The 27,366-nt window shown below is 39.7% G+C and overlaps 2 protein-coding genes across 4 annotated transcripts; one reads left to right on the top strand and one right to left on the bottom strand.

Annotated features, from left to right (window-relative positions):
• Positions 1-25,250, top strand: drd1a (dopamine receptor D1a). Of its 2 annotated transcripts, XR_014894260.1 has the most exons (3): positions 1-330; positions 1,123-1,239; positions 24,957-25,250. XR_014894260.1 is itself a non-coding variant. In XM_085290263.1 (2 exons), the coding sequence occupies exon 2, from the start codon at positions 1,501-1,503 to the stop codon at positions 2,611-2,613; it is 1,113 nt and encodes a 370-aa protein (XP_085146389.1). In that variant the 5' UTR covers positions 1-330; positions 1,123-1,500; the 3' UTR covers positions 2,614-6,000. The 2 variants fall into 2 exon arrangements, 1 of the variants encoding a protein (XP_085146389.1); XM_085290263.1 differs by lacking the exon at positions 24,957-25,250 and having other exon boundaries at positions 1,123-6,000.
• Positions 24,476-27,109, bottom strand: LOC146582040 (homeobox protein MSX-2-like). 2 transcript variants are annotated; one of them, XM_085290278.1, is made up of 3 exons: positions 26,704-27,109; positions 25,945-26,594; positions 24,476-25,389 (listed from the first exon to the last, which is right to left on the bottom strand). In XM_085290278.1, exons 2-3 carry the CDS (start codon positions 26,246-26,248, stop codon positions 24,953-24,955), a joined length of 741 nt encoding a protein of 246 aa, XP_085146404.1. In that variant the 5' UTR covers positions 26,249-26,594; positions 26,704-27,109; the 3' UTR covers positions 24,476-24,952. The 2 variants fall into 2 exon arrangements, with proteins under 2 accessions (XP_085146404.1, XP_085146411.1); XM_085290285.1 differs by having other exon boundaries at positions 25,945-26,587; positions 26,704-26,732.
• Between the last annotated feature and the right edge of the window lie 257 nt (positions 27,110-27,366).

The following is a 27,366-nucleotide window of genomic DNA, read 5'->3' as shown; positions in this document are numbered from 1 at the left end:
TTCTCCTGAATGGGACAACGTCAGAGCGCCGGTGTGGAAGCGAGCCAGAGGTCTTTGGGATCTGGCCGCAGATGCGCACTGTGGCTGCAGGAGGACGCAGCGAGAGCGCTGAGTGACATTTGAATCCGGTGGTGTGTACTATTAAATCACAGCAACAGTCAGCGAGCTGGCTTCCAGGGAGGACACAGGACTGTGCATTTATTTGTGTTTGCAGGAAATGGGGTCTGGATGCTCTTTGGAGGGACTTTACACTGGGAAGTTCGGATGGAAGCGGCGGGACGTTTGTTTTTAGATGTGGTATCAAGCTGCAGCTGACCGCACACTTTATCTGTAAGTAAGAAGTGAATTTGGTGCTAAAACAGTAAAATAGAGAAACCGCAAACACAGTTTGTATATATGTAGGAGGATGTGACTCTTGTTTTGAGTCACGTCTTAATAATTACAGCCCGCTCACGGGAAAATCCTGCTCTCACAGCTCCAGCCAGACAGTGTGTTATTCTAAATCGGATCATTGGCAATACAAATTACAGCTGTACGAGGGTTTATTGGGGCCATTGCAATAATAATAATAATAATAATAATGATAAAGTAATAAATTTAGTGGAGGAAGATTGGAATAGTAATTAGAACACTGATTAAATATAATACTTTACAATTATATTTATGCAAATAGGTCTTTCCTTGATTCAGCCCGGATTTACCACATTATGAGAGGTATCCGAATTCTACAAATACATAACTATAACTGGAAACTATTCAAAAGGAGACTGATTTTGATGAGGTGAAATTTGGGGCATCAGGAGCTACAAAGAGATATGCAAAGGTATGATTGATTATTATTGTCCAAACTGTGCTCTATCATGGGCCATTTAATGGTGCTTGGGGTGTGATGAGGCTGAATGAGCCCCTTCCCCCCCAAATCTTTTTACCTTTTACTTAAAATAGCCCTAATATTCTTTTGCGTAATCAGCTATATTAACAATCAGAGCTATTATATAAACCACAACACAACAAACCACAAAAAAGATATATAACATTTAGAAAATCATGCATATTTATGATTACTTTTATCTTACACAATATTGAATTTTTCTAGACTAATTCATTTCTTTTAATCCCCAGGGCTACTGATGTGTTCTGTAAGCAGACAGAGGATTCCTGCGATTACATTGGGTTTGGGGCTAAAACAGAACAAGCAGAAGAGAATCAGTGACTACACCACTGCACTGAGGAATTAAGGTACAACTACCTCTCCATCAGTGCAGCTCAGATGATGTCAAATCTATTTTACAGGGTCAGAGGGCAAATGACTGTCCCAGAGAGCATTTGCCTGAAATGTCTCATCTTTCGTGATTTATCAGACGATAAACTGATGGAGACTTTTCGCAGTAATGGAGAACAGGAGCCTCATAGAAACTAGTGGATAAAATGTAGCAAGACTCTTCAGTATGACATAAGCAAAGAACCCCCTCCTCCCCAAGCACACACTCACTTTCAGGGATGGATCCCATGAACTTTACAACTGTCATCGACAATGGGTTTTTGGATGAGGCGCCATCAAGTCGTGTCCTAACTGGCTGTTTTCTCTCGCTGCTCATCCTCACCACCTTGCTGGGAAACACTCTGGTTTGCGCGGCCGTCACCAAGTTTCGCCATCTGCGTTCTAAAGTGACCAACTTTTTTGTGATCTCGCTGGCCGTGTCCGACCTATTGGTTGCCATCTTGGTGATGCCCTGGAAAGCAGTGACGGAGATCGCCGGATTCTGGCCGTTTGGCTCTTTCTGCGATACCTGGGTAGCTTTTGACATTATGTGCTCCACGGCCTCAATTTTGAACCTTTGCGTCATAAGCCTGGACCGCTATTGGGCCATCTCCAGTCCTTTCCGCTATGAGAGGAAGATGACACCCACAGTGGCCTATATTATGATCAGTGTGGCCTGGACGCTGTCTGTCCTCATTTCCTTCATTCCAGTGCAGCTCAACTGGCATAAAGCCCAAACCAAATCTTACACTGCTCTTACTGGGTCCTCTGTTTCACTGGCATCAAACGCTACATCTTACCCAGAGAACTGTGACTCAAGCCTGAATAGGACCTACGCCATCTCCACCTCTCTTATAAGCTTTTACATCCCTGTGGTCATCATGGTGGCCACCTACACACAGATTTACCGCATTGCCCACAGACAAATCAGGAGGATCTCTGCTCTAGAGCGGGCAGCCGAAAGTGCCAAAAACAGACACGACAGCATGGGCAGAGGCTCCAGCATCGCAGACTCGGAGAGCTCCTTCAGGTTGACATTCAAGAGGGAGACAAAGGTGCTGAAGACGCTGTCAGTGATAATGGGGGTGTTTGTGTGTTGCTGGCTCCCATTTTTCATCCTCAACTGCATGGTGCCCTTCTGCGAGCAGTCGAGCGGAGGGGAGGCTTTCCCCTGCATCAGCCCCACCACGTTTGATGTGTTCGTGTGGTTCGGCTGGGCTAATTCCTCCCTAAACCCCATCATCTATGCCTTCAATGCGGATTTCCGGAAGGCCTTCTCCATCCTGCTGGGATGCCACAGACTGTATCCAGGAGGCCACGACATAGAGACGGCCAGTCTAAACAAGAAATGACTCACAACTCTCTCACAGCACTGACTCATCCCTTAATTCTTAAAACAGTCCAAGAGTTCCTGTTGCAGCCAGTCTGATTGACTTGAAATGCAAAGACTGCTTTCGTGCGCTAACTCTTATTTTGACTGAAGGGTACGACGACCCCACATGCATCCATGTTTGCATTAGGTGAATGGTCTGCCTTTGCGATGTCTACCATAGCGGGCTTGCTGTGCTCGCCATTGTCTCTACACTGTCTTCAGATGGGAGAAGCTCCTGATAGAGGAGAGAGGATTTGGGATTGAGATTAAAATCCGCCGCTGTTGCACCAGGGATCTGGGAGAGCAGCGGTGCTGACAAGCTCTTGGGATAGATAATCCCATGACTGGGCAGCACACACCCTAATGATGTCAGACACTGCTCTCTTCTATATCATCAAACACACACACACAAACAAACACTGTCAAAACATGCTCCCCGAAATATCATGTAGCACCCAGCATGCACACTACAACAACAAATTCCATGACAGCACACAGAAACACTGTTAGTCTTTACACTGACATTTCAGGACCTGCAAAGACTCCAGCAGTAAAGCATCAAGCCAAATTATGTTGAACATATGTACAGGTAAAGTACATCCACAAGTGACTTAATATTACAGCTAGAATGAAAAGTGAATAAATTCAAGTGTAAAAGGAAATCCCTAAGAAGTGGAGACGTAAAAATGTGATCTGAATCCGTATAGGATGCAGAGATGGGGAAAAACAAACCGACTGCCTCGTTACTGGTTGAAATGTTATTTATAAATCATCGACATTTCGAATCATTATAACTTTAAACCAAATTTACAAACTTGTGACCTCCGAAATGACACCAGTCAGCGGCAACATTAAAACCATTTGCCTAATATTGTGTAACACTTTGGGCCCTGTGGGTTGTGAGGTGGGGCAACGGTGGATTGCATCCTGGAGATGCTCAACTGAAGATCTGCTAAGTTCGGAGGCCAGGTCAGTGCCTCGGGCTCTTCTTGTGTCGAGTCATCCATGAGCAGTTTTTGCAGGGTGGAGGGGTGCCTTGACCTGCTGTATTCAGGGAATAAGTTGCCACTGGGTTGTGTTTGTTCTGCCGCTATGTTCATGTGGGTGGAATATGTCAAAGTAACATCTAGATAAGTGTTTGAGCCCAAAGTTTCCCTGCAGAGCATTCCATTTTTACCAGATAAAGAATGTTATTCATTTTACCTGTTTGTGGTTTTAATGTTGTATCAAATTGCCTGATTTTTCCAGTGCTTGAAAGTGTTTTATTGGCAGAAGACAGTATTGTACCTGCTATGGATGGGATTATTATGGGATTATGGGTTCTTTATGTGAAAACTGAAATGGGTTGGTGTAATGTTGTTTTATGTTCCTGTGAAATTGAACAGAAATACAGTGTCAACTGGTGACACACTTCCTTTGTGCAATAAATTGCATAGTGAAAGCACATCTAAATGACAATTGTGTCATTTTTTGTGACCGTTATTTACCATGGGTCTTGTTCTCACTGATTTTGTCACAGTTCTTATTGGTTTGGATGCATTACTGAATTTCTCTGTGAACTCCAACAAGGCAATGAACACAAGATGCCAGACAATCAGCCAGCCTACAGTTTAGAGCATTAAAACTACTGCTTTTCTGAGTTAAACCTAACAAGACGGACAATGCAAAAAAGCAACTTGTAGCACAAGAAAACCGCATGGCAGGCAACGGGACTCTCGTACAAAATATAAGTTAGAAGGAAACAGAGGAACACCATAATTTGTAAGAATTAATTAAAAACCACACAACTCTATTGGGAAATAAAAGTCCACTTATCAGCTGTTTTACTTCACTTGAAACATAAATGAATTTTGGTGTAATAAAGATGTTTTTTAAAAAACTTATTACATCACATCATTCAAGTTGCTAGTTTGACATGAAATGCATTAGACCACAGTTTAAATTATGCTTTAGACTGATTTTTACATTTATTTACTGCTGTACTTAAACTGCAAATTTAATAATATGTTTTCTATATCAAATGCATCTTTTCATTTCCACTAAAGCCCCCCAAAATAAAAAATCAGTAATCGTCAGAAGAATTTTGCTCATCAAAGATGAATAAACAAGACAAATCTTAATTATTATTATCTTTATTATTTTAGTGAGGCCACTATGTTCCCATATAATGAAGAAAAAATGGCTCATGTTTTGGAAAATTATCTGTCTGTTCTGGTTTCCTGTCTGGAAATCTTTCATCAGTAGCAGAACCCCAGGAAGTAATGAAATAGTCCTGCACGTATTGCAATGTAATATAAACCCTTTTTATACCGCAAATCAGAATTAATTTTAGAGGTGCTGGTAAATATTCTTTTTAGCTTTGGAGAAAGTTAGCATTTGCCACTGCTTCCAATCTTTTGCTAAGTGAATTTTTCTCTTTGTGTAGGCTAAAGCTGACTTAGTTTGCTAATGAGCTTTAGCTTCTTCTTCTTCTTCTTTTTTTTTTTTTTGAAAATTACCTGTAGAAGTATTAGTAAACTTTGATTTTAGCTTTGAAAAAAAAAAACTTTAAACAAAGCCAGTTAGCATTTTTACTGCTTCCAATCACTGTGCTAATAATTCTGTTTCTGTAGGCTTTAGCCACCATTGCATTCAACATTACCTTAATTTTTCAGGCCCAGGGGTTGTCGCTTGGGTGACAGGCTCAAATTCATCTGACAGACATGAGTGGTGTTGACCATCAAATCTAAATCTTGGCAGAATCAATCATGACTGATAGATGTTGTGGCCAAAACTGTGAAAATAAGACCCAGCAAATATCAGAGACATAACAAGATAAAGAACATCATCATTAAGATCTACCGCTAATCTGTTAGCCAGAGTGAGAATTCATGACAAGCAAAAGCTGTAAGTGTGTTGTGAGTGAATATGCAGGTGTTATATTGGTTTTACTACTGTATACATGTTATGTTACATTCAGAAGTGTATAAAGCCATCAGAAGAAACAGCTGTGCAATGTCTGCTTGTGCATGTGGAAGCATCAGTGCACATGTTTATAAATGTATATTTGTCCATTTTCATGAAATCCACAGGGTGTGTGTGTGTGTGTGTGTGTGTGTGTGTGTGTGTGTGTGTGTGTGTGTGTGTGTGCGTGAGATAAAGAGACAGAGTGGCTGCACAGCCTTGACCTCCACACATCAAATTACCTAAAGCCAATTTCACACCAGCATCCAAAGAGCAAAACCTAATGGGATCAGCTGTGCTTCACATCTAACATTTCACTCTCACATAACCCTGGTGTTCATGTGTTTGTTCAGTCCGGTGATGTATTGCCATCATTTGTAAAGTGAAGCGCCTAATCAGAAGTTGTGAATAGCCTGGCATAATAAAGGAGTGCAACCATTGTGGCACCTCTTTATCCCCACTGTTGGCTTTGTTTCTTTCTTTGATTGCATTACAACATTTCCCACTCTATCAATTTTTAAACAATACCAAACGGCTAAACAAGAACTTTGATTCCGATGCACCTTTGTCACCTCCGTGTTTCAGTTCCTTGTTAAAAGAAGAGGATAAGGAGGATTGTAGATTTTAGTTTGCGGTGGTTCCACTGTCTGTTATGGATTTACCTGTGACAAGAACCTAATCCACTCAGATGCTTCAATGGGGAGTACGAGGGAAATTGAAGTAGTTGAAGTGTGAAAAGACAGCAGAGCAACGACAAGGACGAAATAAATTATATTTGGCAAGACCCAGTTACACACTCTGTTCCACATTAGCCTGCTGCGTCGTCTTAAAAGATAAATCACACTCAAAGATGGTTTGACATGAAGTTCATGTTCGGTAATGTTAATGAATATCTCTGTAGATGCGTCGTAAAAATCAGAACTTGATTAATTTTTCTGTAGAACTGTTGCTTCGTCTTGCTGGTCAACCATATTAAAATAATTACGGGGCAATAAATCCCTCTCAATAAGCAGCAAGTGTAAGAAGTGACATCGTTCAGTTGAATTAAGTTAATGCTCATTATAAATATGTAAAAAACTATATACTGTGAGAGAAACTCTTCCTCTCATGGGCTAACACACAGACACACACGCACGCAGAGCTGTCCTTTAAAGGCCGCTTTCTCTTGGCTCTGGACTGTCCTTGCCTCTAAGAAACCTCCTCAAGCGTGCCACGAGAAGGGAACAGCAATTAATTTGAGTGACATCATTCAGAGTGATGGCTGAGGTGGCAACAAGACAGTGTGTTTGTGTGTGTGTGTGTGTGTGTGTGTGTGTGTGTGTGTGTGTGTGTGTGCGAGGGAATGTGTGTCTGTGATGCAGTGCTACAACTGCTAGCTCCAGTGCCCAACCCAGAGTCCTTGCAATGTCATGTGCACTCGGCGAACACAGAAAATTTCTGTTTGCTGCCCTTTCTTTCCCTCCTGTGGAACTTGTGATATTCTCAGAGCAATCCTGCCTTTTTGGATTGGCACTTCAGAAAATGGATGTTAGATGTGGTAACTTTAGATGATGCTAATGACTGGCCTTAGGGAAATGATTTACTAAGACAGAGAGCGAGAGAAAAAAGGGACAAGGAGACAGACAGTCTTATGTAAGAATCAAGCAATGGCAACTTAAAAAAAAGAGACACAGCGGATGCTGTGTAAATATCACATAACCCACCAGAAAGTGTCATCAGTCTGACTGCCGTCACATATATAATGAAGGATCCTGTAGTCACATACTGTTTGCTTCAAGAAAGATACACCTGGTGGATTTTTAATGCCATTAATGATTCCTCTGTCACCTCCCCTCCTCAGGGGAGGTGATGGAGAATTAAAATGCTATTAAACAGTTTTCCATAATCTGTATCACTCTCTATTAAATATGTATTATTCAAAACTGTCAGAGCTCTTATAATTGCACTAGAGCCTAATGCATTTTTAATACCTCGCACAACACCAGGATTGAGAGCAAATGTGTTGGTGGCTGCAGCCAAAGTGCATCAACACAGTTACATGCTGAAAGTCATGAATACACTTTGCATGTTAAAAAACACCTTTTAACTTTTTTTTGTCTGCGTCTGGTCTCGCTGGTGAAATCACCAATGTTCTATGATGATTTTCGATTATTTTGAGGTGAAAGAGCATCAGCACAATCACAACACACACCCAGCCACTCAAATTCTCTTTGTGTCGGGGTCGATGGAGGCTCTCTTTGCAAATGGCACAGCAGATTCAAAAAGCTTGTCTGATTTTGGCAAAAGGCTGCTCTTCAAAAATAGATACATAAGCTTAAGCCAAAGGTTGCCCTGCAAATTTTTTGACCTTTAGTGCCCGTTCTTTGCGGCAAGCCTTTCATTCATCTTTCTGATTTTGCTCTTGCTCACCATTTCTCTTTCTTATCACACTCCTCCGCTCTCTTCCTCCACCCTCGCACTGTTTACTGTTCGTGCTACAAACCCGCTGGCATTACTGCGTTACCATTCGTCACTCTAACTGGCTCCAGTGGAAAGGACATGCCCTCTGACCCCACCACTGGGAAAGGACCAAGGGAACGAAGAGAAAGGAATGCTCACACAGAGAACTTCAAAGAGATAAGAGAAAAAATATTTATGCGAGGGAGGGATGCACAATAAAAGACTGGTTTAATTTTAGCAAACAACCAGCTTACCAAGAGTTTGGTCTACTAGTTTGGTTAAACATAGTACAGTATACTTTTGCACAATACTGTACAAAAGCCTCAAGCTGTGTATTCTTTATATTTTTATAATTATATTTTGCGATTTATAAAAAAAACATGTAAACATAAATCAAACAGTATATAAGGCCAAAACAGGCTTTTTGCAATTCCAACAATATTTGATATGACCATGTTTAATTATTCAGTACAGCCTTAATTCTCTTTGGGAAGCTTTCTTCTAATCTCTTTTTAAGTAAAATTCAGGAATAGTTCTCTAGCCTTCTCGAAAGACATTCAGACCTCTTCTTTGGATATCTGCTGCCTTTTGTTCTGTTCTCTGTCAAGATATTGTTGTAATATGACTTCACTTCAAGCTACACTACATGAGCCCTTTCTCCCTTTCTTAAGAATGGCTTCTTGACAGACTCCTTTCCACTGAGACCATTTCTGCTGAGACTTCAATGAACAGTAGATGGATCCGCTGAAGGGCCAGTTGCATCTCTCTGGTCCTGTGTCGGGTCTTTGGTGGAGTTTTTCCTATTTCTTAAGCCCTTTCCACACCAAACATGTAGACACAACACTGGTTCATGCCTTGAGTTATGTGCATTTTTATGTGTGAGTGGTTATCATGTCAGTATTAAGTAGATCAGGGGTGTCAAACTCAAATACACAGTGGGCCAAAATTCAAAACTGGAACAAAGTCGCGGGCTAAAGTTAATATTTATTGAAATATATTTATTCCTCCAGATATGAGAATGAATCTTTTCTTATGGACTCAAACACGTTTTGCTGAAAAACTGAATATGGAACAAGCAAAGCTTAATACTAAACAATATATATATTAGCTGTATAATACCAGTAGGCCAGCTCTAATAGTAATTTGGTATGGCTTCACGGGCCAAATGTAATTAGGCTGCGGGCCAGAGTTTGACACCTATGAAGTAGATCAACAAAAAAAATATCCTAAGGTACAAAGACAGGTCTGAAAATGAGTGAAAATTTACAATTATCCAAGGCAAAGAAATGTGTTGCGTCACGAATGGCAGAAAATTTTAAACAGACCACAGTGGAAGACAAAGTGAGTAAAATCTGGCAGATGGCAAATAAAGGTTGTGTTTATGTGGCTCAGGACCATGTTCATGCTGTTTGCACCGTAGAATGTTACACTAGGACACTGCGTGACTTTCTTACCCTGGTCGATGAATTCACACACACAAAAAAAGCCTAAAAACTTGCAAAAGCAAGTTTGGTTGTTTTTGTTTGTTTGCTTGAAATATATTTCAAGCAAACAAACAAAATATTGGTGTGCACAAATATGCTGTCAAGTATCACAAAGAAACTGAACATGAGTACTTAGAAGTCCTGCTGATTTTCTGCTGCTCATGTATGTCTGAGTAGTGATGTGCAGAACAATGTTAAGTATGTAAAAGTGTGGAATTCTCAGTTTCTGTATCCCATCTGAGCTTATTCTAAAACCTAGCCAGAGATTAGTTGATGCTGCTGATGGTGAAGAGGTGTATACTTTAGGTAATCCAGATTCTAGTAAAATGCTTTCCGCAAAATGCCATCACCACGGCTTTGTAGTCGCATCAATCACATATAAATCTGTGATGTCAAAGCAAGTTTTAAGATATTAAACTGTCAGATAACAGAAGAAAATAGTCATACTCATGTCTTTCTCTATTTGGCTTCTTTCTAGCAATCTCTCTTCAGGCCTTAGTAAATAAAAGGAGTACAAACACTCTTACCATTTAATTTCCATATTTTTCAAAAGTGCATGAGAGCAGCACAAGCATGACTCAGCACATGCAGTCATCAGCTCCAAAGCTCTCACATTCAGCACTGCTCACTGTTTAGCTCATTTAGGCCAGACAAACAGCAGCCATCATTAAGCCCATGAAGCAGGGCAACTATCTCCCAGTTCCCAGTAGATTTGGCAGTAATCACTCAGTTGCTCTGTGTCTGACAGCTCATTCAGCTGATGATGTTTTTTAAAAAGACATCTTCTCCTGCACAAGCTAGCTGATTAGCATTAGCATCACCACAATTCACCTCTGGGGCATCCTACCAGCAAGAACATCAACATTAGCATCATTAATAGCATTTTCTCCACTTAGAGCTGTCTCTGCCAGACAGCACCTCTTCTCTCCCCAACTAAGCTGCAGAGCGTGGCTGGAGTGGACAACATCCCTGCTGAGTACACTGTTCACCCTCCAAACTCATTTGCACCCAGCTTATTATTCAGTGTATAATTTGATTAGCTTCCACTGCTTTGGCTTGTTACTCATTTAATATGCTTCAGCAATGTTTCCTTCTCCACCTCAATGACAGTTTGTGATATGCTACCAAGGCAATATAAGCCGTTTTTTAGCCAACATTAAATCTGCTTTCTATAGTGGATTGGGTCAGGACAAATCAGGTCAGTTTATTTTTTTAGCTCATGTCCCCTGGAGGTCACTCCATGAGACAAAATGACCAACCACTGGTTTGTGAAGTTCCGATCTGGAACCTCAATGTTAGCAACATGGCTGCTTTTGCGCTGCCTTGCTAACACCAGAAGCGATTGTATTTGGAAGAAAAAGTGGAGTGCTAAATCCTCAGCTAATGATAGCAAGCTTGATTAACCATGGAGATTAACTAGCTTTTGGAGTCCGCCTCAGGACCGCCTCACCTGGAAATGCCATTTTTGGCACCAGCCCCGGAGGTTGCTGCCTGAGTCAGATATGACGCTGAATAATAATACCATCCACAGTACCTCTGTATGTGACTGAATAAATGCTTAAGCCTTGATTAGACTTTGACTACATTTGGGGCGATCGTGGCTCAAAGAGTTGGCAGTTCGTCTTGTAACCTGAAGCCCCGGCTCGGACAGTCTCGGTCGTTGTGTCCTTGGGCAACACACTTCACCTACCGCCTACTGGTGATGGCCAGAGGGGCCGATGGCGCAATATGGCAGCCTCGCTTCTCTCAGTCTGCCCCAGGGCAGCTGTGGCTACAACTGTAGTTTGCCTCCACCAGTGTGTGAATGTGAGAGTGAATGAATAGTGGAATTGTAAAGTGCTTTGAGGGTCTCGAAATGCGCTATATAAATGCAATCCATTATTATTATTTATTGGGGTTAGGTTAATTGGTGATTCTAAATTGCACACAGGTGTGAATGGTTGTCTGTCCCTCTCTATGTTAGCCCTGTGATCCTTGTAATCTGTCCAGGGTTTACCCTGCCTCTTACCCTATAGTAGTTAGGCTCCAGTAAGCTGGATAGACTTTCTGCATCTGTAAGTACGCTAGGGTCCACTTGTGTCCGAACGATGGAAATTTTGTCATCGGATGAGTATGTGAGGGTCTGTATGGATATGGGTGTGCTGCTAATTTTTCTTTGTTTTTGTTGTTTTTTTCTGAACGCGTGGACTTGACTGACCACAAAGAAGTTACATTGTAATGCACCAACTACAGTGCATGCCAAGTGGTGAACATTAAGCACACTTCAAGCGCTTTACTCATCTTAACGTTTTCAGTTAAAAGTAAAAAAAACCAAAAAAAACCCAACCCAAAACTAAATGAAAGCATTAAGCAACCTGATGGATACAAATGCACAGACAATGCTGTGCAAGTTAATGTTACATAAGATGTAGCTCAAAATTTAGTTTCTAAAGTCAACGAGATAACAATCACTTCTGATTTTGCTTGTAAAATGAGCTGTTTTTTGCTAGCAACCACTGAGTCATTTGCTATGTCTACATGACAAAGAAACCACGTGTTTTGCTTTTGCAAAAGGAAAAGATGTTTCACAGATGGGTAATGTGTTACTCTTGCACATAAGTGAAACCCCCATATGAGGTGGTGAGAAATGCACTCTCATTTGAAAGCAACTAGTTTCTGCTTTCATTCACAGTTTCTCTAATCTGGCAACACGAAAAACCAGTGACAGCATAGTTTGACATTTTCATCAATTGTACCAGTTTCTTGTGAACTTTTTCATTTCTCTAGACCCATACCATTCTTATTTATAGTTTTTAGATTTTCGCTGGCAATTAAAGGGGTTCTCCACTATTTCACACATTTAGTTCAGTTTAGTCATTACTAAGGTCACTGTTACAGCAGCTGTAATAGTAACCTTAAGGAGAAGTGGAGGGGCAGTCAGCTTTGATTTTAAAATTTTTGTATTAAACCTTATTAACCTTAACCTTAATAATAACCTTATTATTCATCATAATTAAGTATGTATAAAGGAAAGAAAGCCTATAATGAAGCTCTATAATGAACTGCACAAAGCAAAGGGAAAAGCTTATTTAAACTGTTTTCAAGAGTCAATGTATTACCTGATAAAATGTGAAATATGAATGACAATTTTTTAAAGGAATGACTGAATTAATGGCTGAGCAAAAAAAGTTATTATGATAATTATATAAATATGAGTGTTGTATATATATTATATATATTGTCATGCATGTGACACAAAAAACGAATAGCGAGGTAAGGGGATGAAAAACAACAACCCGAATGAATGTAATGCCAGGCATAAATTTTAAGTCCTGCTCTATGCATGTGAAAAGGAGATTAACAGAGCGGGAGGACAGTACAGGCGACCACTCAGCAACAGACATCCCACTCGAGCGATGGCACTGTGACAAGCTGAACAAACATCCCCAAGAGAGAGACAGAAAGAACAGGAAGGAGGAGTACGGGGGGAGGGAGATAAGGACAACGAGATGAAAAGACGGTTTGAGAATTAAAGAAGAAACTGGGAGCAGATTGAGGCAAGGTCTATAATAAGAGAGAAAATTACAGGGCTAAAGAAGTAAAGAGTTAATCGTAGAAAGAAAATAAGTGGCTTTTATTGTATCTGTGTTAACTTAGTTGATCCGGATCCATATGCTGGTCAGGGTAAACGAGGAGTCGTTTACGCTTTAGTACAATACCGCCACCATAAAATGTTATCGTCTTCACTAATACAGTGGTGTATAGACAGAGGGGTGAGATCATATTGAACTTGTGCAAACATTTTCTGCTTTAACCTCCATAACTGGAGCAAATGTGTTCTATTTGATCACAGGGTTCTTTTTTTCAATCATTTAATTGGAGTTTGAAAATGCAGGTTTTACTCATCGCTACTTGGCTATATATATATATATATATATATATATATATATATATATATATTAGGGGTGCAACGATACTCGTATCGATATCGAACCGTTCGATACAGTGCTTTCGGTTCGGTACGCATATGTATCGAACAATACAAAATGTTACATTTATTTTATCAACTTTTCCTCTGACGATGCTGTCTGTGTTGAGAGCTCAGTGGATCTGCGTTTGACTACTCCGCCTAGGCTGCACTGTCCAGCGCAGATCCACTGAGTGCAGTGCAAGCTAGCGAGACAGAAGCTAAGCTCGTTGCAACATGGCAAATTGAACCTCCCCCACCCTCATTCATATCTGGCATTTGGAACTATTTTGGTCTTCATGTGAAGTATGACCCTGAAGGTAAGTGCGTCATGGACAAAAGTAATACAGTATGTCGAATGTGCCACGCAATCCTCAATTACATGGGTGGGAACTACTGCGTTAGCGCAGTTAGCTCGTTAACGTGTTGACGCCGTCCAGCCCCACGCACGGGGCAATCCACGGTAGCTTGTTAAAGGAGATTTGCCGTGTTGTGGCGTTAACAGCACTAGTGGGAACACAACGAATATGACTGCACATTTACGCCGACATCATCCTAGTGCAAAGACAAGTGGAAGCAGACAAAAACAACAAGCACGCATGCTACAAATTTTACCCGAGTCATTTAGACAGCCGTTAGCACATGATTCTCCTTATGAGAATATACCCCAGAAGAAGTGTATAGTATAGCTTTTATTTTGGAAAGAGACATTTCTCCGTAATAAACTCTCTTTTCCAAAGATGAGTGATTTCTCGATCCGATAGATTTATTATTTTATCCCCTTGTTGTTTCAGCAACATTAAATTTAAAAACTGTACGTTTGAGTTAAACTATATATTTATAATTTTAATAAATGACAAATTAAAAAAGCGTGAACATTTTTTGTATCGAAAAAATATCGAACCGTGACACCAAAGTATTGAACCGAACCGAACCGTGAATTTTGTGTATCGTTGCACCCCTAATATCTATATCTATATCTATATCTATATATATATATGTGTGTGTGTGTGTGTGTGTGTATATGTTACAATGTTTCTGTTGTAGTATTTTTAAAACACACAATATTTTATGCAGTGACTGAATCAAGACACCAGGATTAATAATGAACTGAGTACAAGATATGACCAAAGAGAAGAGTCAGGAAAACACAGTCTCGCTCAGATGGGCCAGAAATAGAAGCATGTCAAACATTTATTTTTGCAGTGTGATGGTACGATGGCTGTGCAACTGTGCTGTTTTTTTTTTTTAATTCCATAGGAGGGAAGCAGACAGCGGACACAATTTTGTCTATTTTAAGAAAGGACTTGTCAAGCGCAGCAGGAGGCTCTTTTACCCTCTGGAAAGTTCAGATGGGACCACACGAGCATAAACAAATGTGCGCACACATATAAAGAGAGCGGCACAGCTGGGGGATTGTGGGAACAACGATTGCAGAGCTTTCTTTTGGTCCTATCCGAGTACCATAAAATGCTTTAACCCCTTCACGTAAATATTTAATGGCACATTGCACTCCAGCCCCCTGAAAACTCAGGATATTCTCTCACCTTCATTTACCTTATTACAAGATAAATTTAGACAGGAGAGGACGGCTAACAGGATGTCGATGGCATCTACCAAAGAGCATGATTTTATTATTACTAAGAAGTGAAATGAAGTTCCCATAGGAGAGACTACCTCAGCCATCTGTTCTGTGATTCAGCAGCAACATGACAGAGAATAAAGTAGAAAATCCCAAACAATTCACCAGCTCACCAAATGGGACTTTAACCCATATACCTGCTGTAAGCCACGTCAGGGCTTACTGTGTAAATAAGAATGTAATAAGACTCCTATACGGAAAGAATAGAATAAACAAAGCATCTGTATTTAAATGGTTTGTATGAACACCGGGGAGAGGAAGTGGAGATGAATGGTTTTTCTGTGGACTGCATCAATCGTCTTTAATTGTCCCAGATTGAAGTCTCCCCTCCTGTTTAGACCACCTACTGTCCATCAATAATTCAATATGTGAATCCCCAACCATGCTTGCCTCATTATATGAACTACCAGACTGACCAGTGACCTGACTACAGCTAGCATATGTGTACACTTTTAATAATAATTGTAGATAAAAAAAAACAAGGACACACTACTCACAGTCCTTTCGTGATGTTTTACTACTGCCCACATGGTCCAAATTACTCTAAGTTGGATTTTGAAGTCTGCCAAGTTTCCATAAAACCATTGCATCAGAGACATGGCTGTGGCAGCCTTATCTCCTTATGTTTACTTCTCCTGCCATCTAAGGCTTACAGAATGACTCATGAATGACTTTTGAATCTGTATTTATTTTTTTAATGTAAGTCTACAAAACATTTTAGTTAATTATTTTAGGCCACGCACTCAAATTGAATTCTACATTTTTCACTTTTTTCTCTATCCTTTTAAACCTTTTACTCTTAACGCCTAAATTACATATTGCGTCTCAGTTGAAAATCTTTACCAGGTACACTGTGTAATTTGTTGAGAAAAAAATGGTGACAATGGAAACCCAAATTATCAACTCTTTGATTGATTGATTAATTGATTGAATCTTTATTTTGAACATGTTGAAAAAGTACAACAACATAGAATTAAAAGAGACAAACAAACAAAGCAAAACAAAAGGAAAACGAGCAAACACAACTACAAATAACTTTTATGTTCATAAAAGGAGCAAGAAGAAGCGTAAGCTTATTTAATCCCATCCCCTTTCCACTATCTAGTAATCAATAGACTACAGAAATACCTCATTGCAATTACATTATATGTTACATGTTTTTTTAAATTATATATATATATATATATATATATATATATATATATATATATATATATATATATATATATATATATATATATTACCAAAAATCAAAGTCAGATTTGTTCATGTGAACCCTTACATTAGTGAACATTATGTACATTTAAAAGCTTGATTTAATTTCATTGTTATCTAGCTGAGAAATATGTTTTAACCATAAGGGCTTATTCTTTCTGGCCCATAAGCCAGAATTGGCACGCCAAAGACTCCAACCCAGCCCACTGGAAAATATGAAGGAGGACATAGATTTTGGACATATTTTCATAAGCTTTAAAGAGCTTTTCCTACTGATAAAGACTCCCCAATTCCCATTCATATTGCACAAAAGTAACTTATTAACAGATTAGTATTTAAATGATGATCTAATATAGAAATGTCTATTTTCTACTGTTGGTCCACAGAAACTGAATAAAAACTTTGCTACCAGAACATTTTTACACATACAGTTTAAGCTCAAAGAGCCACACTAATAGATTCCATTTATTTACTACAGCTGCATTTCTCCATCATGTAAAAAACTGCTGTTGTAATTGCTAAAATATTTTTCTTCTGTGTAGATATCTGATGACTCACAGAAAGAGGAGTCAAAGAGGTCACGGTTGGCCATATGTGCATCCCTGCTTTAATCAAAAGTCAAAACAGAGTAAAAAGTTACTACCTAGCTCGCCCTTATCCATAATTACCATTAAATATATGTAAACCAGCCTTTGTGTTTCTGTGTATGTCATGACACCTAGTGCGTTACTAAGTTATCACAAAGAGATGGGCAACTAGGCCTCCTTTAGTACAATAGAGCCCGTGGGGAAGATTTATGAGTCACAGGATCTCAGGAGACAGCAAGGAGAGACAGATCTGTGAGGAAACACAGACAATGGTGAAGGCTAAAGATGTCACTGCTCTAAAAAGGCTCAGACACGGGGTACAAACCTCCCACGGGGCAATGTATGGATGTCACTGGGAGATGCTAATTCAGTTGACATTAGTGTGTCCTATCTGCAAGAGTTACTTCAGAGGAAACAAAATAATCTAATCTTAGACGCACAGCATGTCGTAGGCTTACAGTGAAATAAATGAGGAGAAAAACACTTTGTAATCTATGTGCGAATACGATACGAAACTGTAACAAATACGAAAGGTTGTGCTGTTCTTTCTTTACAAAGGTCAACAACTGTAGTGCTGATTCCAGCTTTGTTCACCTCAGTGCTTCAAAAGAGAGCTGGGGCTTGAAAGCAGAAGACCTACACGAAACAGTGTCAGGACACAAAACATCAGGCTGCTGCTTTATAAGGAGGGAAAGAGCAACGATAACCTGGGAAAAAAATGCACAGCAGCAGAGAAAAAAAGCTCCAAGGTGAAAAAAGGAATATGTTTAAGGTTAAGTTGAATATATATAAAAAGAATATCCTAGAGGTTTTTTTTGTCTCATTTTTAATTACTTTTTAGGTTGTCTTGTTGTATGCCCCAGATCGTCACAAAAACAGTCATAACCCATGAGAAGCTTTCTGTCTTATAACCTTAAAGCCAAAGCTTTTAGGTGTTCCTTTATGTTTAAATAGGTCATCCTGTTTGGCCAAACCTGCTTGGGGGCGATATCTCTTGAAAACCAGCTGAAAGAACGAAACAAAAGACACAAAGTGCTAGAGGTGGAATTACTGGAAGGATAGGACAAGGTCTGCCTCTGTGTGTGTTTGTGTGTTTTAGTTAAGATCAAGTTCCACTGATAAAGAACTTCTGAACTTGTTAGTTTATCTAAGCCACAGTTTGTGCAAGTGAATGGGAGTCTAATTACACAATGACTGCATCATCGTACACCAGGACTGAAAAAGAAAAGGAGGCAGTAAAGCAGAGGACAAAAAAGTGTTCAGAGACGCAGATGAGAACCTAAGAGTGAACGGCAAAGATGGAGGATAGAGTGGGGTTGTTCAGGGAAACACCTGCCTGCAAGCTTTGAAGACAAGATAAAAGCATGTCATGTCTTTCACTGCACTTTGAACAATACAAGTGCCAGTGTGCGGTGACTCTGAGTGCATGCACCCCAACTTTTAAAGAAAACTGATAAAAATACACAAAACAGGATCAAAAATATTCAGGGATTTGACAACACCCGCAAAGTATTCAAGTGAAACAACACAACCAGATATAGGAATGCACTGAAAATACAGAAAGACATCATGTGATCAGTGTCAGTAGCTGCATGAGTCACCGACAGTCATACCTTAACCGTGTCCGTCTCTGTTTAGTGTCAGTCTGTGCTACACTGTGCTATCTCTATTTTCTTTTTAAATGCTCCACGTGTTGTCAAATTGGTGAAATGTTTTCTTGGTTTGCTTGTGTTTTTTTCACATGAAGCGTACTGAGCTCTTAGGCCCTAAGAGCTCATACTTCACATGAAGACCCTAAGAGCTTGGTGTCCCTAAGACTTAGGGACACCAAGCTATGCTTTTAACTCCCCTGACCTGCAAGGTTTGTACCAAAATCAAAAATTATCACCACACTCTCTCCCCTCCATCCCACCCCTCTTATGTTTGTCATAGCTCACATTTCTGCTTCCTTCCTGAGAAGTGATCCTTACATTTGTGTGTTTTTCTCGTGTGCAGTGAAGCAAGCACTGTATACCAGGATTGAGTGCGCAGCTGAATCTTAAAATGTTGATCTTGGATTTCAGTTTGCCATACAGGCAAAGACAGCAGAGGAGAGATGCAGGGAGAAATGCCAAATTAAGGTTTCTTTTTTTTTTAAGGAATGGATCTTACTGCTTCATTTAGCCTAAAACAGATTTTTACCAAATTTGCAGCCATGTTTAATACAGTACTGTGCCAAAGTCTTTAGCTACCCCTCATTTCTTTATATTTTTCTAGAAAAAATGGGAAATAGGTGCAGCAATTTACTGAAACGTGCAAACATAAATTGATATATAATAAGGCAAAAACATGCATACATTATACAATTCTAACAATATTTGGTGTGACCACCTTTATTCTTTAACACATCCTGAAGTCTCTTAGGCCACTTCCATCTAATTTCTTTAGTTAGTCTTTAGGAATAGTCAAAGGAGCTTGCAAAGAAAAGCGTCTGGACTTCTATAAGTTGCTTGAAGACGTTTCACCTCTCATCCGAGAAGCTTCTTCAGTTCTAAGGTCAAATGGTGGAGAGTCCCAGATATAAACCTAGTGGGAGTAACCCCCCACAGAGGGACAAAAGGACCCCCTGATGATCCTCTAATCGCCTGAGCCAAGGTGTGAAACTGGGCTCACCCGAAACTCTGGCTGATTGGGACCCACGCCCAGTTTCACACCTTGGCTCAGGCGATTAGAGGATCATCAGGGGGTCCTTTTGTCCCTCTGTGGGGGGTTACTCCCACTAGGTTTATATCTGGGACTCTCCACCATTTGACCTTAGAACTGAAGAAGCTTCTCGGATGAGAGGTGAAACGTCTTCAAGCAACTTATAGAAGTCCAGACGCTTTTCTTTGCAAGCTCCTTTGACTACGATGACCTGGATGACTGAGAACCTTCACAGACATCTTTAGGAATAGTTCTCTGGGCTTCTTGAAAGCTCTTCTTTGGATGTCTGCTACCTTTTGTTCCATTCTCTGTCATGAGATTGTTGTAATATACCTTCCTTTTATATTACTTATACTACTACCTCAGCCTTTTCTCCCTGTTTCCCTTCCTTTAGAATGGCTTCTTGACAGCCACCAAGACCTTTTCTGATGAGCCTTCTGCAAACAATGGATGGATCAACTGAAGGTCTACATGCATCTCTTGGGTTCTGTGTCAAGTCTTTGCTGGATTTTTCCTATTTCTTAAGGATATAAGTAACAGATACTGTTCTTTTGCTATATATAGCTCTTTAGGCCTGCCACTTCTGTTTCTGTCCTCCCCTTTCCAGTTTTCAAAATCTTTTGAGCACACACTGCAGACACTGCCAAGATATGGCAAGGTTTCAGCTAATAGCTTTTTGAGGATCATCTTTTTGGTATAAGAATGATATTTTGTGCCTGTCAAACTGTTATTGTTGGCATTTTTCTTAGATTCAGCTAAATAAATGGGAACACATTATGTGTTTTTCTTTTTTTGACAGATTGCTGGTAAAAAAACGATTTTACAAAATCAGATTGGTTCTTTGCTAAGTCGTCTTTGCTAAGTCATCTCCTATGTGCAGACACAACAGTTAGGTGCCTTTTTATGCATGAATCATTCATAGGGTAGTGCTAAGTGACTTAAACAAAAAAAAACAAATACATTCCTCTGAAAATGGTCAGTTACAAAGAAAAATCAGCCGAAAGTCCAAACAGTTTTAAAGACCTTCAGAAATCCTAAAGAACTGCTGATAAAGACCTTTGAATTATTATTATTATTATTTTTTTTAAATACCTCCTTAGTAACAAAAGTTAAAGAAGTGACGGATGGCTAAAGACTTTTTGCACAGTACTGGACCTGCTTAATAGGTATAATTAGACAAATGCCTATTACTGCTTATATCTGTCAAAATAAAAGTGTGGAGGGGAAGGCCACTTATTCTCAATCAAATTAAATCTCACTCTGTGTGAGCAGATCCAATTCAACAGTGATGCAGTTAAAAGGATTGCCACACTGAACTCTAGAAATCCCCAAAGCCCAAACTTGTGCATTTTACTAAAGACACAGTGGAACAACACAGAAGAGTTTCATCTTTTATTTACCAGGTTACTCATGATGAATTAAATTATCTAACAGCAGTTACATAACATGCCATTTTCTATCCAAGAAGATTTGTCATCAACCAAAACTATTAAAAATTATCCTAAATGCCGAGAATGAATTTACTGATATTGTTATTAGAATCAGAAGGACTGTTTGGTGTTGTTGGTTTCAATGAGCAGCAATAGATGGAAAGCTGCTACACCTAGTGGATTTCTGGCAGAGCTGCAAGAATATTAGGTTCAAGTAACAACACCTATTGTATGCAGTGACTTGCTGACACAGTCAAGGTGTTGTTTGTTGATAGTCCTAAGGTTTTACTTAATCGTGATCAATCATTTAGATCTTACCAGGATCTAAACTTCTTAAATACAACCTCAGATGAGAAATAACAGATGGCACACCACACCATGTCATTACTTCTTATGAAAGATTAAGCCAAAGTTCAGAAGCAGCACGATTTAATAACATGTAGAACCACCTTTGGCAGCATTACCTTGGAGTAAGTGTTTTCTGTCTGACTTTATCAGTCTCTCACATCACCGTGGAGATATTTGGGTCCATTACTCCATAAATCGCTGTTTCAGTTCATTGATGTTTGTGGGCAGGTTTATGCAAAGCTCTCTTAGAGTAGTGCCACACAATATCAGTCAGGCTGAGGTCTGGACTTTCACTGGGCCATTGCAACACCCTGATTCTTCTCTGGTTCAGCCATTTCAGCCATGCAGTAGAATTCTTCCTGTGCTTGAGCTCATCAAATCAGCTCGCGCTTCATCAGCTATCAGACAGATGGCCTCACATTTGACTCTAGAACACTTTGGTATACAAAGGAGCTCATGGTTGACTCAATAACTGTAAGGTACGGAGATCCTGTGGCAGTAAGACAAGATCGTGCCTGACAGTTGATACGAGATGTTTGTGCTGATATGCTTTGTTTGGGTTTTGCCACACATGGAGCTGTGCATTATGGCCAAACTTGTACACTTTAGTCTAATCTGTCCAAACATTGCTTGAACATATTTTTCAGAAGTCTTGCCATTTGTTTTTCCCCCCACCACGAAAGGCTTTCTTCTGGCAATCCTTCCAAACGAGCCATACTTCTTAAAGATCATTGCTGAGGTCTTTTCTCTTTGGCATTGTATAAATAGGCACTCACACTTGTTGATGATCATTTAATCAAGTGCTACTCACCATCTTAATTTCTATTAACTGTTTCCCAAACCGTTTCTGCGTTTTGGCTTAATTTTATATGTCCTGATATGTAAAAGAATTGAAATTGGAAGACAAATTCAAAGAGGTTCTTTCAATTTAACTTGTTTTGTTAAACTGAAAGAACATAGTGTTAAACATAGTGAATATACTGGGTCTCAGGGGGATGTTGACCAATAGATTTTACTTCACAAAAATATTAAGTAATTAAAAGCAATATGCAGACCTTTAGAGGTTATAGTCTTGTTTGTCTACCAGTGCATCATCAGAGTTATTGGTTGTTTGGTTGTCAGATGTGTCCCTTGTATTCATATTCTCTTATTCATACCGACTCTAAAAAAAAGTCTTCCAAACACACTTAAATGTAAACTATGAAGGGTAAAACTGACAGCGGTGGGTTAAAGCAATTGTAAATGTAGGTTCCTTTAAATTTCTAATACAAAAAAAAGAGTATTTCGGTGAAAAGTTCAATGCATATATAAATATGTGAGTATTGTTTTAACATGTGAAGTGTTTGACCCTTTGCTCTCTTGGCTGAGGATATTAGAAAGACTGTATGACCCGAGCCCTCGCTAATTACCCAAGAAACTCAAATTAGCTTTGTAAGAATGTAAATAACCCTCAAGGCACATTTCCATGAAAATAACATCATGCTTTGTCAAATTTGCACATCTATCTTGTGGCGATTTTCATTTACATTTGGTGTTTATAATGATTACTGTTAATGTATCTATTCATTATAAAACATAACGTCTCTGTTTCTTTATCTGATCTCAAATGGGCTGTGATAATTTCTTCTGCCTAAGTTTCACACTGAAAACATTTGAAACTGGAGACTGTGGCCAGTCAACGCTATTAAGGGCCTTCCTATCAGCTTAATGCCGGGTTTAATTTCAAAATGGAGGGAAGCAAATGGACTGTGAAATATGTGCTAATGGTAACAAGACTTCTCCAAGTTTGGTGAAGGAAAGAGGCACAGAGACAGAGAGACCATGTAATGCCCCGTTCTGTTATCACTGAGTCTGCACATATAATTTCACAGAGTTTTGGAGTCAGAACTCTGAGACAAGCACAATTAAACTACAGACTGCAAAGGGACAGCCTGCTATAATGCTGTGTTAGAAAGTTCACAGAGAGAGTTCGTTTAAAGTATACAGTTTAAAAATAAGGCTCACATCAAGCAAATAAATCTCTACCTCTGTGAGATCCAAGAGCAATATGAAAACACATGTTTACAATTAAGACAATGTGAGACGTGCTATTTGCTGAAAGCATTCATTTTTGTTTATATAATTTCTCATCTTTAGGGGGAAATTTGGCTGAATAAATATTCATTAAAGAGTGCAACACCTCTTCCCTTGGACCACCCCGCTGTATATCCACCCATGTATAGAAATTGCTACTTCATTATTCTTAATGTTAGAGATTAGCTGGCAGCTGTAGTTTTTATGCTGTGCTTTCATTTTTGAAGTGCAAATCCCTGAAGCACATTGGTAAAGTGAATAGCTTGAGTAGTTTGTTTGATTGGTCACACACAAGTTTCTTATATCAAAGAGTCCCTGAAAAATAAATGCAGAAATTCAAGATATTGTTAAAAAAAAATAAAAAGCATATTTTTCCTTGCATAATAGTTTGGAGCCCAAACAGCAAAAGAGCACAAGACATAACACATTTTAGGGATTTAAGATTACAGCACTGCTTTTAGGCCCAAATAAAGACGCTAAATGCTCCAAATTCTTGCCAAAAGTTGAAGTTTATGATGCCTCTCTATAGCAATAAAGCAGCTAGGATCACTTTCATCCAGAATGGAACTGAACCATTTATGATCAAAAGTTAAAATCTCTCGTAACGCATTGATCTTTTTACAAGATAATTTACACCCAAAACAGCATAAGTGAGAAAAAGAAATAATGATATAATGACGACTTTCTGGGAAACAAAGACAGTATTAGTTAGACGGTAGAGCTCACAATGCATTCAGAATAGGGGAAGGAAATCATCGAGGGAAATGTTATTTTTGTGTAATTGCAGTTGAAATACGTTATATTTTGCACTGACCTTAACATTTCTGTAGAAGAAAGCATATGAGGCGTGTTAAACGAGATGAGAAGAAAAGAGCCTCTTCCTGCATGTGTGGTAAACAAAAGGAGGCCACTGAATTTCAGAAGCAGATGGGCCACCAAACAAAGAACTAAACACAATTTGGGTATGAACAGAAGACCACATCAAAAGAAGCAGACAACTGCATTAAAGTAACCGCACCAGGTTACCAATTCTACCTTGTGTTGTATGCAGGCTACAAATAAATACAGCAAACGAGGGGGCGTGCTAAGGATCTCAATTTAATATCATATACATAAAATATTAACTAATGAAAATGAAGATATGTAACATCAAGTATGTGACTCTAAAACTATTACAAATAAATATGTGTGACTTGAGTATTCAATGATTTAAAGGTGCAGTGAAATATCCCTGCATGTTGAAGGGTAACAAGTGAGAAACACTTTAGAAAAAGGGCAGAAAAGACAATCTGAACAATATGTATTCTGGTATTATGTTTGCAAATGGCAAAGAGGGACCTTCGGGATGCTGTATCCTTCCATAGTCTTTTGCAAATAGCAGAACACTTGTAAATCCTTCTTAAGACAAACAATGAAGCTTAAAGTCCACTTCAGGTCACATGCAAACAAGTTTTGCATAAGGTGCATGATTTAATGATACACTCTTGTCATCCCTTTTAGCACAATCTTTCTGTATATTTCTTTTTCGTCTCAGGAGAGGTGGAAAAGGCTGTAGCCGACCTGTGAGGCGTACATAGCCAGATGTGCAGCAGGGAGAACAGGGGTGCGGCCGTATGAGTAGCCCAGTCCATAGAGCCCTGCCGAACCAGCGTGCAGGGGAAAACCCAAGGATGAGTATCCTGGGTAGAAGACAGCTTTGGAGCCTACACCAGCTGCTAGTTTGAGTTTCTCTACTTCAGCCTCCTGAAGCCTCTTGGCTTTGGCCCGTCGATTCTGAAACCAGATCTTGACTTGGGTCTCGGACAGGGACAGTGAGGAGGAGAACTCGGCCCGCTCGGCGATGGACAGGTACTGCTTCTGACGAAATTTCCTCTCCAGGGCCAGAAGCTGCATTGTGGTAAAGGGAGTACGAGGCTTACGGTTGGTTTTGTGCTTCCTCAATGAGCAGACTGTCGGACTAAGCTGCCCTACAGGATATATGGAAAACATGAAACTAAATCAGCTGTCAAAGCAAACAGACCTTTAATTCTTTCCTTTTCAGTGGTTTAACACCAAATGACTAAACAGGAAAAGTAATGATCAGAAAATTAATGGACAGCAATACTGATGGAAAAGCCACGCTTCTCCTGTATCCTGCTTCTTAGAGTATTTACCACTATCTAAAATTTTAAATAATGCAAGATGATTATCTTTAAACAATGTGAAACTGGTGAGTAGAAAAATCATTATGCAAAATTCTTAAAAACAAATCAATATATTTCTCTTTTTATTACTCCTTCTTGTTCTGTCAAAAATGTTTGATTTGTCTATTGATTCAGTATTAATTATGCATAAAAACTCTTTCTTAAAATTATGAACTTGAAGCCAGCTGTGGGACTTTTCCTCCAACTTTACACATTTGCATTACAAAAGTTTAAACTGGATGACTTACAGTACTCGAAGACCCTGATTTAAAAAAAAAAAACCCTGATTCAAAACTGAACCACTAACTAGTAATAAAACTGGATTGGAAAATGACTTACGTGGGGGAGTAGACATCTTAATGGAGCTGGATATCCAAGAGGGAAATTCCTGTTGTTCCAGTGGCTCTGATTTAATAGATATTAAGTTTTGTGTGCACTCATCTGTCCGCTGCGCCTCATCCTCCTTCAAATCATAATTTCCCTTTTCTTTGCTGGTCACAGCCAGCGGCCTCGTCTCCGACATGAGAGCTTCAACGCTGAAGGGAAGACAGGATGTTTGTGCCATGCGCCCGAGCTTCAGCTGCGTTGATCCTGCATCCTCTTCTGTGGAAAACTCATTTCTTGAGTCCCCAGACGCAGACATTTTTTCTTCTCTTTCTTTTCAGTATTAGAATTTAAGTACAATCCATAAGACACTTTTCTGGTCCCAGAATGAGACCGGTCAGAGAGGAATCTGGAGTAGCTTCTCTTAAGCTGTCACAAAGCTGACAGAGTTAGTGCTGGAAAAAGTCTGGCGTGCATTTGGGACTTTCAGCCAATGATGAGTCTTGATCCCAGGGTTTGGGGGAAGACTTGTGATTGGACGTTGTGTTTAGGGCACTCTGCCACACCCCTAACCAGACAGCAGGTCAGCTTCGCATCAGCCTCATTTAGCAGTAATTACCATGGTGGAAGATTGTTTCCTGGCTGTATTTCTTTCACTCTGCAAACTGCATACCCTTAGTTAACATTGAAAAAGCTTGCACATAGTCATGCTTGATGTCTTGAATTAATGCAGAATCATTTTAAATGAGACAGAGGCCGAATACAAAACCTTACTAATATATGTAAATCGATTCCCTGGCTGCAAAGCTCTGTCCCGTACAGCAATTAGGCTGGTAGATTGGCTTGCCGTGTCTTCAAGCATCAGCGTCTGTCTGTAGAGCTGCATTTCCATTTGACAAAAGCTGACGACGCTCCTAATTCAAGCCCCAACGCGCAGACCCTGCCACACCGACTGTTGGAGTAATCACAATGGCAATCAATAACAATCATGGTGCTTTCAAAATTCAGACATCACACAGCAGTTACACACTTAAATGTGAGAGTCAGTTGGGCGATGGATTATGGTTTTGGGCAGGCTTTAAAATGACTGTCATTACATTGTTATTATTAACACCTTGTAATTAGGCCTGTGGAATCCGGTTCTTTTAAGCAGGATTTAACGGTAATGATGGAAAATTGCTACCTTCCTGAGGTGTGTGGCGCCCGCTGCGATTAGTCCCAGTCTCTGCTGTGTGGATGGAGACAGAGGTGTCTCGTGCCTGTTTGAAGCTCATACCTGTAGGGCTCCAAAGTATTAGGAAACATCACGAGAAGTAACGGCGTTCCTAAATGCAGCCTCTAGCCACTCAGTGAAGAATACCAGCGCAGTGCATGGGTTTTACAAGTGACACAAAAAAGTGACACACACCTAACTTCATGCAAGATGAATGTGCTTGC

The sequence above is a fragment of the Mchenga conophoros genome, linkage group LG2, assembly GCF_057382185.1.
Source record: "Mchenga conophoros isolate Kocher_MC1m ecotype Shallow Benthic linkage group LG2, M_conophoros_male_GT1.1, whole genome shotgun sequence".
Lineage (NCBI taxonomy): Eukaryota > Metazoa > Chordata > Actinopteri > Cichliformes > Cichlidae > Mchenga > Mchenga conophoros.
The sequence above is the reverse complement of the archived record's forward strand: the minus strand, read 5'-3'. Positions and strand labels throughout refer to the sequence as shown.

Bases quoted from the DNA above. Each gene is read 5' to 3' on its own strand.
- drd1a (XM_085290263.1), top strand. From the start codon at position 1,501: ATGGATCCCATGAACTTTACAACTGTCATCGACAATGGGTTTTTGGAT.
- LOC146582040 (XM_085290278.1), bottom strand. From the start codon at position 26,248: ATGTCTGCGTCTGGGGACTCAAGAAATGAGTTTTCCACAGAAGAGGAT. The intron at 25,390-25,944 runs GTAAGTCATTTT...TATATCCTGTAG, and splicing joins TAAGATGTCTACTCCCCCAC to GGCAGCTTAGTCCGACAGTC.